At 37.6% G+C, this 14,662-nt stretch overlaps 1 protein-coding gene across 1 annotated transcript; it reads left to right on the forward strand.

Moving 5' to 3' along the window:
• Positions 1 to 31: 31 nt before the first annotated feature.
• psmf1 (proteasome inhibitor subunit 1) lies at positions 32 to 14,182 on the forward strand. The gene is made up of 7 exons (XM_041980606.1): positions 32 to 234; positions 926 to 1,078; positions 2,927 to 3,009; positions 3,314 to 3,511; positions 10,393 to 10,449; positions 11,049 to 11,210; positions 13,630 to 14,182. The coding sequence occupies exons 1-7, from the start codon at positions 106 to 108 to the stop codon at positions 13,679 to 13,681; spliced, it is 834 nt and encodes a 277-aa protein (XP_041836540.1). The 5' UTR covers positions 32 to 105; the 3' UTR covers positions 13,682 to 14,182.
• Positions 14,183 to 14,662: the final 480 nt, after the last annotated feature.

Here is a 14,662-nt window from a genome sequence, read left to right on the forward strand (position 1 = left end):
TTTTATAGTGAAATCCTCAGACAGGAAGTAGCCGCTGGTTACGCTTTTATCAGGACTTTCGTTTTCCTTTCTTGGCTTCTGAGTATGTTGGTGAATTGAAGAAACATGGCTGGCTTAGAGGTGTTATACACCTGTGTTGCAGGTAACATCAGCTGTCCACAAGACGCCGTTGTGTGTTTTGTTCACTGGGAAATGATAAAGAATGGATACAGATGTATCGGGTCTGGAGATGAGGTGAGTTAAACAAGCTAACTTTAGCTAGAAACAGACGATCTAAAACTGAGACAGGCGTTCATATACAGACACGCAACGTCGTGGTATTATTATTAATATTATTTTTATTTTCCAACTGTATCATTTAAAATAAATGAATGCATTCATGACTGCTCAAATTGGTTCAAAGAGCTGAATTAAAGGTTTAAATAAAGCACTTACTTTTCTTTTGGTCAGTGTATGTGCCGAATTGAAAAGGGACAGTAATTATTCAACAAAACCTCTCCTGTCCGTTGCCTGGAGCGTAATGGATCTGGAGTGATCTGGGAAAATACAAATGATCATTTTTTCACTGGAATTTTAGTTGCCGTTTGCTTAACGTAGATTAGCTTTAGCTTAAAAAAATATTATAATCTGCTCCGTGAAATCGATTTTATCTGTTCTAAACGGCTTTCAGACCAATTTGAGTATTTTTATTAATCGATGCAGCTGTCATGTTTCAACCCGTAGATTTCTTTTCTCTCTTTTTTCGTAACTAGATCTGACAAACTGTAAATTGCCATGTCATGTTTAGCAGGCTAATTCAGTGGGGCCAGTTATACTGAAACACTGCAGGGAGTTTTGTCTCAGATCCTGTTACTACTGTACACTCACTGTGCATTAACCCTTTGTTTCTACTGTTTTTCTCCTGTTCGTCATCCTCTTCCTGCAGCCCCGCATCAGTGATAAGAAGTCAGAGCTGCTGCCTGCTGACTGGAGCAGCAACAAGGAGCTATACAGTCTACGTTATAAAGCCAAAGACAAGGACACACAAATACTACTAAAAGCCATCACTGTGGACTCAGCCCTAATCTTCAACCTGATGGTAAGCACAGCTATCAGGAAAACCTCTTACTTTGCATGTGCCGTGTGTGAACTTCACCCGGGCTTACATGTTTGTTTTTTTAATCAAATTGGTTGATGTAGTTTGCTTGAATTACAGAATATTGGAACAGTTAAGTACAAAAATCCTCATTATTGACGCAGTCTCAGCAGCAAACATGTCCATATTTTCTTTGCATACATTCGATAACAACTACCTGCACAAAGTTAAATGATTTAAGTCTCCTATAAAAATTTATCTTCACTGTTATGTGGGTAGAATTGTCCTGTTTTTGTTTAATTTTCCTTCAATGACAGTATCATTTTATAGTAGGGATGCCACGATTACAGATTTTCTTGGCATGATCATTGACAACGAAATTATCTCAAATTTATGATCATCACTGTTATAATGCATAAATTAATTTCCCAACACTATAAATGTGTAAAATCACATGAACATTCCTTATATGTTTATTAGTTTTATTTATTTCTATTGTTTCATGACAAAACTAACAAATAAAATAACAAAAGTAAACACAAAGTAAATTTTATCTCAACTCCTCTGCTGTGCAAAGAATAAATAAATCCTACATATTAACTCTGGATTTCTCTAGGAGAAAAGGGGAAAAGGCTATAGGACCTCTACCTGGACTTGGGCCTCTTTCTGTAAACCACATTATAAAAATGGTTTTTGAGCATTTCTTATCAACCTGAGTAGAGAATTTAGAAACACAGGGAAAAACGTGCAGCTAGCTTTGACTTCCAGATGCTGTTGTTTGAGACATAAATAATACTACAATTGTGAAAATAAATAGACCATATATCTGGAATTAAATACCATTTTTTCTACTGACTATGACTATTGTACACTGACGACTAAAAGCAATGGGCCTCATGCTTGGTGGATTATGTTAGAACAATTAAACCATCTGTCACAAAAGACTTATATAGTTTTTTTTTTTCCACCACCTCATCTGTATAACGTAACATTCAGTGAACGCGTCATGTTACGCTGTGAGATCAAACCGAGTCTTACATAATCACAAAATGGTAAACAGCATGATAACATTTTATTTTAATGTTACGCTAGATAAACATTAGCATCATTTAGCTACTGTGCATTTACCTTTACTGTAGCATTAAATGCTAGTTATCCTACGGGTGGTGAAACATATTTCCTCCTTTCTCTGCAACTTTTTATGTCATGTCAGTTTTTTTCCTGAACCCAAAAACAAAAGAAAAAGATCCAACAAGGATGTCTTAATCCATTTGTTAAGAGGGAAAAACTCTTCCTCTGCCATAGTGACCCACTCATTAAGTCTCATATGCAACTCACACGAAACCGAAAAACAACGTGGATGACATGTAACTTTTCAGATGTGTGTCTACTGACGTCTGGTGGCTTATGGTACAACAAAGGGTGCCCTGAACTATTAAACCCTTCTATCCTTTATCTACCCCAAAACAAAAGAAACATAATCAGACATCAAGTTCAAAATGAGCATTTATTTTACAAACATTTGCTAGTTTCAACATTTCATATGTTGTCATTGAACTGTTTTCATTTAAACTGAAGGTTGAAATGTAGCATTTCCAACCTTTATTAATATGGACAGCATCAAACACGGCAGCTCCTTGTTTTGTTTGTTGTACTTATAAACACGCTCGGCACTGATGGTCGCTACAAGGGGAAGTCATGCACTTGCATCTGTTTATTTGGCACCTTTCATGATGTGACCATGCAGGGCTTTTGTTAGAAACCTGCCTGTGTTTCTTTCTGAATGTAAGCAAACTTATATGTAACAAATGTTGTTGTTTTGCTCGTGTGTGTGTGTGTGTGTGTTTGAAGAACGCCAGCACGCAGCAGGTGTCAGACTTGACGGTGAACATCAGTGATCATGTGAATGCTGATCAGCTGCACATGTTTGACAGGTTGGTGCATGATCTTCTATAACTTGCAGAAAAATATCCTCATAATTGGCGTCATGATGGATCAGATTAGTTTTTTTCTGCCTGATTTTTGACTAAAGATCTAAAGACAAGTCAGGCCACATAAAACCAAATCTTCTCAGGAGCAAACTGTTATTTTGAAGTCATCAAACATAATCTGTTGCTAGAGTTCAGTTTGATTTATAGTGTCTTTGCTATTTCCATAGCATAATGAGCCGTAGGCCACTTTTGTGTCATATGTGTATAACTGATATCTCTCTTAGTAAATTAAGTCTGCTTTTCGCAGTGTATTCAAGGATGCAGACAGCTTGTCAGAGAAGGTGAAGACTCAGTTGCTGCCTTCCCCGGAGAGGCTGACAGGACAGAAAGCGGAGAATAGGAGCCAGAGGGAAGAGGAAGAGGAGGCACAGAGAAGACGGGGAGAGGACAGTGACCCCCTCCGCATCCCTAACAGACATCCTCGCCAGGGAACTCATCCTCACTGGTTAGTGATATTAAACTAAAACACCAGCAGGGGATTTAAACTTTACTTTTACTTTTTCCACAAAATTCTTCTCACATTTCATTACAGTCTGAGCTGTGATACTTCAATGCATAAAAGCAAAAATAGCAACATGCAACCAGATTATTATCAGAATACATTTTTCCTGGTTTGTCTTTTCTGCACTTTTTTAATTGGTTAGTCTTTTTGTTGCTTCATTACCTTCTCATCTGTTGGATAGATGTGAAAACCAGAGCATGTTTGCATCCCCTGAATATGGATGGAAGCAGACAGCAGTGCATGATGAGGTCAGGTTTAGAGGGTTAAAGACAGAGCTTTCATTCTTAAAGATCCTAAATCTAGGATCATAAATCTATTCAAATAGATTAAATAAATTAGTTAGAAACTTGCTAAATAACAATATGCAAGTTCTAAATATTGAAGCAGTTTCCTTTAACCGCTGAACTTTGTGCACTAAGAGCTGTTTATCTTACCCACAGTTGTGCCTGCAACAATGTCAAACACAGCTTTGGTATTAAAGAAAAACAGTTTCCTTTGTTTGTTTTGTTTTCTATAAAAAAAAAAAAAAAATATATATATATATATATATAAAAATCCATATTTGCAGTTTGAGTTGTTCTGGTCCCCCCATTTTACAGCTGTCATTGTGCTCTCTGAGTTATGACTCTTGAGGAGATAAAATCTGTCCAGACAGAAATATTTGGCCAATAAAATCATTCACTGCAAAATAAATCAACAACTAACTTTAAACTTTAAATTTCAAGTCTCAGCATTCAGTTGTTATTCAATATTCATGGTAGTCATTTTGGCTTTCAGTAGTCTCTCTCACACACACACACACACACACACACACACACACACACACACACACACACACACACACACACACACACACACACACACACACACACACACACACACACACACACACATACCCCTGGATGTGCTGAGTTTGTAACTTGTAGTCTAGACTGAGCAGCTGCTGCTGAATGAGGGTAGGGCTCAGGCCGCATGGGGAGTGTGTGTGCTCGTTTATATTCCTATTGTTGTGAGGACATAAGTCTGTTTACAGTTTTATCAAACAAAAAGCAAACCCCCAGAGTGTAATAATTACATTTTATAGCAGAAAAGATGTTTAAACTCATAGTATATCAGAGGAAATTAGGCTGAGTCAGTGTAATGTCCTCAGAACTGAAAAGATGAGTGTGTGGTGGTATTTGGGGTTTCACTGCAGTTTCATCTGTTCCATATTTATAGCAGGGGAGTGCAGGGATGAGGGTTGAGCTGTCATAAGGTCTGTGTGTTTTGTGTGTGTATGTGTGTGTGTGTGTGTTTGCATTAATAATGTTGTGAGGACAAATCTGTTCACATGTTCACCTTGCAGAGCTTCAGTTCCCCTTGGGGGCAAAAGGCAATTTCCTGTTATGTAAAAATCAGTTAATATTAGATAGAAATTTTGGTTAAATGTTAGGTTAACCCATTATGACCTGATGCTTTATTTGAAGAAGACCTCATATTCTTTTATTTTTATTTCTCTTTTTACAAAACGTACACTTTTATTCCGCCCCTCTCTATCCCGTGGTAGGAATCTTCTGAGCTCAGTACCTTTGGAGCATGTTTTTACACTGAGGGTGAATACAGTAAATGGCCCGAGAGCCCAGATCACACACCAAACTGATTCTTCCTAAATGCATACATTCCCCTCATCTACAGTTAAACCATGGACAGGTGATGGTCTGCAGCTCTCTCTGTTAAGGCCCACATATGCTCGATGCAGAAGACAGATACGCAGATGGTTGTTAATGTGTGTAATTGGTGCCTTTTCAGGGGCCTTGTGGATCCGTCGCTTTATGCAGCAAACAGATAAATACCACTGGACACTGCGGGGTCTTTGTTGAGCAGTTTAACTGACACACAACCAGCAAAAGTGACAAACCAGAGAAGAAGAAGAAGAACAGAAGGAAGAAGAAGAAGATGAGGACAGCTGTATAGATGCTTAGAGCTTTTGAAGAAAGGCTGTGTGAGTGTGTTGGGTGGTTGCGAACAACTTTATAGCGATGCATTACCGCCACCAACCAGTGTCCTAAACTGACATTAGAACGAGGGACTAAACTTTAAACTCAGCACTGCCCACTAGTGGATGAATTGACTTCATAACCATAGCAACGTAAAAGACTCGTGGAAGTATGAAGGGCATTGATGTACGAAACACTGGAAATGGACGAACCTAATACCTATTACATACGTAAAGGAGCATTAATCAGACCTTTAGTCTCATGACAAGTCGTGTTCAGCTGGCTCAGTTCAGGCACACAGCAGAAGGTAAAGGCTGCTTGCATGTTACAAACACCATCAATAATCTACATCATATTTCCTCCATTAGGATCTCCATGTCTACACAAGCTTTCCTGTTGCTTTATTTCTTTGTGTTTAGTTAGATCTTTCTTTTTTTTTTTTTGCATTACCAACTATTGCTTAGATGACCAATTTTTCACTGCTAGTCTGTGCAACAACTGTGATGAAATCAAGTACTGGCAGAGTATTATTAGCTCTTTGTTTCTCTTTATTATCTAAAACTAAGTGAAGTACAACTAATTATGAGATTTGATGTTAATAGCAAAGCAAAAAACAAGTTCAGAAGAGTTTTAACTGTCCACTTCGGAGGTACAGTGAAAGCATCAGTTTCTAACCCTAACCTCATCTGAAATATGAGCAGTGCATCTGAATAGATGACTGCGCTGCAATAAGAATCCGACTGCACTTACCTTTAGCTGTGATGCAGGCCTGCAGCTACAGATGTCCAGTAAATATTCTACAGAAAAAGCAGTAGGTACTTCATCAGATGCAATCTTATCACAGTGTTACACAGAAACTATACATCACATCTGTGTGCAGATGTTATCTAAAATATTACTTTGTTTTTAAACAAAGCATTTAATTAAAAGAAAAGACACAAAACTGAAACATGTTGTCACAGGCTGCTCACGTTCACATCAATTTAATGTGTTGTGTTCCTTCACTTTTGAATTGGTAGTGACTTAAGACACATAAGTATTTGTTCTTAAGAACAGAAAAATTTGATTTTTTTTCTTACATAATACATGTGTTCCTTTAAAGGACTTATTAAAGGACTGATGACTCAGCAGGAATTAGAAAGACTTGTCCCTCCATTTATCTTTAGTAAACTGGACTACTGTAATGTTGTCCTCACAGGTCTTCCTAAAAAGTCCATCAGACAGCTGCAGTTAGTCCAGAACGCTGCTGCTCGAGTCCTCACTAAGACCAAGAAAGTAGCTCGTATAACTCCAGTCTTCAGGTCTTTACACTGGCTTCCTGTCTGTCAAAGAATTGCCTTCAAAATCCTGCTGGTAGTTTACAAACCTCTGAACGGTTTAGGACCAAAATACATTCATTATGAACCAACCAGATTCCTCAGGTCATCAGGGTCAGGTCTACTTTCTGTTCCCAGAGTCAGAACTAAACATGGAGAGGCAGCGTTCAGCTTTTATGCTCCTCACATGTGGAACAAACTCAGAAAACTGCAGGTCTGCTGAAACTCTCAGCAGTTTTAAATCAGGGTAAAAACTTTTCTATTTGCTGCCTTTTATCAAAACAACTGTTAATTCCTCACACTGGAACTTCATTTCTTGCATTTTATCTATTTTATTTAAGCTTATTTCTTACTGTTTTTATTTAATTTCTTTTATTTCTTCTAAAGTTTGTTTTTTTTGCTTCCTGCACCTGCTAATTAATTAATTAATTAATGTTTTATGTAAAGCACTTTGAATGATCTTGTACATGAAATATGCTATACAAATAAACTTGCCTTGCCCTAAAAAAAAGCAGTCTTACACCCTGAAGGTTTTCTGAAAAATTTGAAATAGTCGACTATAACTTTTATTTTCAGCCTCTAAAGAAACTAAAAAAAAATACATTTTTAATTATTTAAACTAAAATAAGGTGATTATAAAGGCAGCTGAGTTTTAGGGAACGTAGAAGGTAAGTAGAGATAGAGGATAGTAGAGTGATAAGTAGAGAGTGTGTGATAAGTAGAGGATAGATACTGTTCTGGAAATGAATGTATGTCCTGAGAGACTGTGTGAGTTTGGATGTGGCAGGCTGGTGGACAGATTCAGCCACTCTGCTTTTCACTCCTCCTCTCCCCATCCTCCCCCGTCCTCTTAGCCATGACACGATCAGACGAGACGCGAGGTGATGTCAGCACTTTATCGACCTCGCTGCTGTCGCCTCCTCATTCGCACAGAGGAAGAGAGTGAGGGGAGATAAGGACGATAAGAACACTGGTGGTAGATGGAAATAATTTAAAATCTGTGTGGAACGGAGGGAGAAAGGACCGGGGTAAAGAGGAGGTGATGAGAAATTTACCCGAGAGAGGATGAAGGAGAGAAAGAGATGCTGAGGATGGAGTGAGGCAGCTGTAGGGAGTAGAAAGTGTTGGAATGAGACAAGATGAGAAGAGAAGGTTGGAAAGATAAATGGAGCGAGGGAGCACGGAGGTGGAGAAGACAGGGATAATCAAGAACACCTGAAGGTTGGATCACCCAAAGTCTTAAGAAAGACGAGTGCAGAAAAAGAAGAACGCGCAAACTTTACCTGCAGTGTTCCACATACATTTAACTTAACAACACGTTAACGGTTAATTCAGCCCTGTCACTGTAACTGAGTAATTAGATTACTGATGGCATAACTCAGACTACAGCTATAATGAGTCATGCTTCATTTTGAGTTGTCAACCTTTGGGACTTGTCTGTGAAAGACAATTGTGGGTATATCACACTGTCTATCAAAAGCTTACGTTTTTAATATGAAAGCAGCTTTTCATGCTCATATTGTTCTGCTCATCCTCAAATCTCTGCCCTGACACTCAAAAACTCCCTGCAGATCTGCTCTGCTTCCTCTCTGAACTGTTTGTCTGCTTTCAGATGCACCTTTGCTTGAACAAATGTCCTGATTTCCACTTTGAGATCTTTGCTGTGCTCCCTGATTTGTTGCGTGCCCATTTTGCTCTTGGTTTACCTTGAAATGGGACAAAACCCCAGCTATAACAGGCCCCTGTTATAAACCTAGTGTTAATGCCAGCTTGGGAGTGAGCTCGATTTACTTCACTTTGAGTGATTACTTGTTAAAATGAATCAGGTAAGCAAATCAAGGAAGACAAAATATCAAACTGATGATGCTGACGATGATTATAGCTAATCAGGGCTTTTTTTTCTTAATCTATAAAATGTGAGAAAAAGAAAAAGATCTTTTTTTTTTTTCTTTTTTTTTAAGGTCTCTTTTCTTTTTTAACCGATAAACTTTCCTTAGCCCAATAATAGAAGAAAAGAAACAAGTTCTCACATTTGAGGAGTCTGTCAAATGTTTTTTTTTTTTTTTTTACATGACCTGACAGTTTTCTTTAGGAAGTTAGCTTCTTTCTTTCAATAACCATCAGCAGGACTTAAAGTGTTCTGGCACCCTGCTGGATCTCTGGCATGAAGAAAAACAAAAGAGAGGCAATTTAATAACTTGTGTGCGCTAATGTGGACTATTGTCACGTTGAGTTAATCTACCAGTGGTACGAGAGGATCTGAAACGCACTACTAACTAATCAGAAGTTGATGGGGTTGGTGTCGTAGGGATCCAGCTGCAGTTTAGAGCTACGTTACGGGCTCTTTAGATACGACAGAGCAGAGATGCTGGTGAATACTTCAGCTGTAAACGTCAGTACCTCAGTGTTGTTGGTGGGGTGGAGGGTAAGCTTGTCATGTCTGGTTATGACCTGTTATTTATGCCACATATTTTCAGACACATGCTCTGTGTCTACTGGTAGGAGCGTGCTCAGCTACGTGAGCGTGCACACCTGTCTTTGCACATCTGGGCGGAAGAGAATTGTGAGCGTGCAACCATGTACAGTCTGAAATGACATGCCATCATTTAAATAAAGTAAATAACATCATCGTTTAGATTTTAAACTCTGTCTGTGAGCGTGGATGAAAGAAAGGTTCAGAGACACAGTTTGATGTTGATGAAGTTAGCTTCTGATCTGTGAGATACAAAAAAGGTGAATGACTGGTTTTGGGGGACCTAAACCACTTTAGACCAGGTCCTGCTGTAAAAACTACCACTTAGGATGTTTAAATCTGGACTGAATTATTCTCCAGAGCATGAAGATTCATTAACACGCAGTTCAGTTTATAACTGAAACCTTTTATTCTCTTTGTGAAAATGCAAATAAGGGATATTTTTTTTGTTTTTTTTTTTTGTTTGTTTTTGTTTATTCTTTTTTAGGCATGCAGACCACATAAGACCAGGTTCTGCTGAAAAACGGCAAGACTGGGGTTGTTTATATCTTAACTGAATTATCCTACAGAGCTGGAAGATTCACTGAAAAAACACAGTGTCTGATATGTGAAGCCTTTATTCTATTTGTAAAAATGCACACAAGGCCCATTTATTTATTTATTTATGTATTGTTTGTGTAATAGACACCCCCTTCCAAAAAAAAAAAAAAATTGACTCTGCTTAAGCCTTGCATCAGTGAAAGTACAATGAACACAACACAAACACAACTATTATGTTCTTGATTTGATCACACGTGAACTTTGATCTACATATAAACAGGTCTGAAAAAGGGTAAACAAATCAAAAAATTAAATGGTTTAATAATGAAATTTTATTTAAATAGTTTTATTCTAAAGAAAAATCACTGCATTATTTGATTTTATTTTATCTTATTTTATTTTCAGGTACAATGTTTAATTAACTTTCTCTTAAAGGCCTTAGAAAGCCACCTTTAATCAGATTTTAAAGATAACTTAAATAGTTTTAATTAAATTATTTACTTTTTACGTTTTGTTCAGGCCGGACCCGATGATTCCTCCATTTGCAGCCGGAGGAGCAGATCTCGATCCTTTTGGGTGAGTCGTGTCATCCATCATAATCCCTCACATAATTTTATGAAAACCGTTTTCAGATGTAGATTTGAGCATCGGTTGGGGTCTAATCTGGGATTTGGGGATGAACCATCAGTCCACACAGTTGCAGACAGCAGGGGATTACTGGCGTTTGTCCAAACTCACAGTGTCTGTTAAATGTCAAGTTTTAACCTCAAATATCAGAGCATAGAGAAAATACGTCCCCAAAGTAAACTCCTTGTTCTGCTTTTATATTAACTAGACATCAGTTTGACCTCTTTTAATGTGCTTACAGAGTTTGTATGGCATTTGTATAAAGATTTTTTTAAAAAATCAGTTTTCATTTAGTTTTCTTATTTTGTTTTTTCTAAATTTGCTGTAGGATTGTTAATGTAATTGAAGTTTAATCTGCATCGGTTAAACAATACTTTCTCCCTGATTCTTTAGTAGATTAAACTGACTAAGAGACAATGACTCCAGCATTAAGAAGCGGACGATAAAGTAGGCGAAGAATAAAAAAGAATGATACGCTGATCCCTGTCTTAAATCTACCCTTCCTTCCGTCTTTTTCTCTCTGTGAATCCTCCTCCCCACCCCCTCAGATCTCGGGGTGGTGGTGGGATGATAGTCGACCCGCTGAGGTCAGGCTATCCTCGCTCCGGCTTTGACCCATCTAGCGGCATACCAGACATTCTGCCTCCTGGTGCCGTTCCCCCGGGAGCTCGCTTCGATCCATTTGGACCCATTGGACGTCACAGACCAGGGTGAGACACAAACACACACACACACACCGCCATCTTAATAAACTCAGTTACAGCTCCATGACTGTGACTCAGCCTCGGGTCAGAGAGTGAATATGAATGACCTTATAACAGTGAGTCAGCGATGACCATGTTACTGAAGCTGTTCTAATAATCTCAGCAGCAGCTCGGGTTCTGGTGGCTCATTAGTCTTTATAATGACGAAGTCTGTCACACCAGGGGTAATAAGAGGGTGTCATACACTCCAGCTTCATATGCATCTCCATTTAATTCAACAAGACTGACTCATCACTGTGTTAATTAACTGTGTTTCTCTGTATTATAAAATTTAAATTAATTCTTGAAGCAAATTAAATCAGTAGCTTGAAGCTGTACGTTACTCCACCACTGTCTCGCATTTTATACTCTGTTTTAACAGTTCATTGATTAAAAATAAAACAACATGAAACAAGTGGCAATAATAATAATAAAAAAAAAATAAATAATTATTACTTTTTATTACTTAAAAAGTAATAATTATTCTTTGGACATAAAATTGATACCGTCAAGTAGCAATCAGATTTACTGTTATTAAAACTTAAAATGAACCAGGATTAACTTCAACAATAAAAGAAAATAAGTAGTATTTTACAGCCCTGTGGCTTGAGCACTAACATGCATCTTTAGTTATTTACAAATTGAGGTACTATGTACGTAACGTTAAGGATGCAGTGAGATCTGATCTTTCAGACCACATTCAGAGGTGATCTGGCAGTGTTCACTTGCATGTGAAGGTCCATCTTCTTAGACATTAAAACACAACGACTCCATCGAAGTGTTCTCGACTCCATGTCAAACCATCAGATAGCAAACTGTTCTGTGTTTTTTCCTTCCCATCATCTCACCTCCCAGTTTGGTTTCTCTCCACTTCTCTCCTCGAGTCTTAGTATCCCCCAGTCAGAGATGCAAGCAGCGGTGGCGAGTACAGGTGGACGAAGCGGAGTCTTAAGTAACAGACATATCAAATTGATGTTGTCATCATTTAAATATCACATAGATCATGACTACACCATCTAACCATTATTTTGTTGCAGCATTCAGATTTCTGCCAGATGAGCGTTAAATTGGTTTTTTTGGTTCCAGTTTCAGTTCACAATTTACACCTTGTAAGACATCTTTGAAGCCAAAAAGATCTTTGCACAAGACACACTGGTGCATCATCACTTAATGCTCCCCCAGCAAGCTTCATCTCAAAATATTTAAGTTAAATTTTCTGGGTTATGGGCAGAAAGACAGGATAAAAGGAGACAGAGGCACAAATGAGATTGGCTTAGACATATGCGCCATAAAAGGAAATCCCCGAAGTTATATAAATAACAGTATATACACCTGCATTGCAAGCTGAAAGTTTGTGTTTTTTTTTATCCTTTCCACATCAAAACTGGAAACGGGAACTTTCCCAAGAGCTGTTTTTCAGTCACCTGAAAACTTGTTTGCTTGTGGAAGGAAAGCCAAAACACATTCTTAAAATAACCTGCATATGTGAGCGAAGACTCTGTCTTTAAAGAATTTGTGTCTAAGCAAAGGTGAGATAACACAAAGATTTGAAACATCACAAAATCTATCATTTCCTTTATTCCTCTGTTTATTTCTGACTTATGACATCTTTTACACAGCTGTGCATATCAGAGTCAGAACACAGCCATCAGGATGACTCAGACAGATTTGAAATATGTTCATGTCCTAATCCATGAAGTGGTTTTTCAAATCACTGCATTTAATTAGGGCTCTTGCAGAAACATTAATAGAGCATTGTTAGCCATCGTGTTTGCTTACTGTACTTTAGGCCTTATTTGTACAAAGAGCAGGGCAGTTAGATCCGATCACTGGTGGTTCGATCGGGGTATTCCACACAAGTTTAACTGAGACTGCAGACTGTGTTTATAATAAAATAAATTCATTAGAACCTAATACACTGCACTATTTAATTATATTATTATTATGGAGTAAAGATGGAAGTTCACAATTATATGCTAAAAGTCGGTTCTAATTGCGGACAAAAGATGATCGCTATGGTAACCAGCTGAATTATTCCGCCTGTGTTATGGTGGAATTACTTGCAGAGGAAAGTGAAATCATTTCACCAGTACTGTGCAGTACTGTACCATGTAATGCTAAAACCTGACCTTTTTAGTCAGGTGTGAATTATAGTGTTAAAATCTCATCATTTAGAATCAAAACATCCAAACTGTGTTTTATTGTCGGCCTAATTATGATCAGAAGATGGTGTACATGTTATTTATTATGTGAATCTAGTGTGTTAACGGGTCCATGCTTCACTTTCTTCATTCCAGTTAAAACAGTGAGACAATTTACAGCGTGAAAATAACAGTCTGTACATCTTTTGTTTGTTTGTTTGTTTGTTTGTTTGTTCATCTTTTAGACCGGACCCGGACCACATGCCCCCACCTGGTTATGACGACATGTTCATGTAGTATCCAGCTGCATTTCCTACTTATCTACTTCCTGTTTGCTACTTATTTCAGCATTGATCCAGTTCTGAGTTAAAAAAAAAAGTGCTCAAAAAAGAAAAAAAGTTTGTTTTCAGATTTCTTGTTTCACATAAACAAAACTAGAGTGAATAACTTATATAAAGACAAGTTAATGATGTGATATTGGTTTGAGTATATATCCATTTATAGATGCTTTTGATGTGAATCGTACTCCAAAAGGAGACTTTTTTTTTGGACAATGAGCTAAACAAGTCCCCCCAGACAGACGTACTTACTCAGACACATTTTGTCTTTAAAAAAAAAGTTCATTCTCATTCCTGCTATTTCTTCAAACAAAATCTTATGGTTCAGATTTATTGCTAAAAGTGATATTTTATATATCTGTTGGACATGAGGAAATATTGTTCTGAGGTGTTTTTGAGTGATTGTTGATTAAACAACATGGCTAACTATCTTCTAGTTTAATAAAAACCTGTAATTTTACATTCTGCTTTTGCAATTCTGTTTTGCTTTTCGTTCTAGAAAATTACACATGAGCTGTAAAGATTGATGTTTACCTTTTAATTACATATCTCATCACTTTCATCTCATAAAACTGGGGTTTTCTCAGCAGGCAGATATCATGTCAGTGTTTGCCTTTCTGTCCTGGTAGTTCTCTGATTCATATGTGGAAGCGGATAAGGTGCTAGTTAACGGAGAAAAATAACTGAGCCAGAAATGGTGTGAAAGAAGAAGTTATGACAAACTCAGCAATCTAAAACAGAAATATAAATCATTGAAACCAGCAGGTTGAACAGTGCAGCTGAGTTAATTAAAGCCTCCAATTATGAAGACGTTTAAGTGCTTTTATTAATTTTCTTGCTCTGTACATTAACTGCACATCAGAAAGGAACCACTCAATATTAAAAATCAGTTTTGTGGTAGTTCATTTTAGTCTCGTGTTGATGACTCACCCTGTGCTTT

This window comes from Melanotaenia boesemani, chromosome 3, assembly GCF_017639745.1.
Source record: "Melanotaenia boesemani isolate fMelBoe1 chromosome 3, fMelBoe1.pri, whole genome shotgun sequence".
NCBI classification, from domain to species: Eukaryota; Metazoa; Chordata; class Actinopteri; order Atheriniformes; family Melanotaeniidae; genus Melanotaenia; species Melanotaenia boesemani.

Bases quoted from the DNA above. Each gene is read 5' to 3' on its own strand.
- psmf1 (XM_041980606.1), top strand. From the start codon at position 106: ATGGCTGGCTTAGAGGTGTTATACACCTGTGTTGCAGGTAACATCAGC. The intron at 1,079-2,926 runs GTAAGCACAGCT...GTGTGTTTGAAG, and splicing joins CCCTAATCTTCAACCTGATG to AACGCCAGCACGCAGCAGGT. The intron at 11,211-13,629 runs GTGAGACACAAA...TTCATCTTTTAG, and splicing joins ATTGGACGTCACAGACCAGG to ACCGGACCCGGACCACATGC.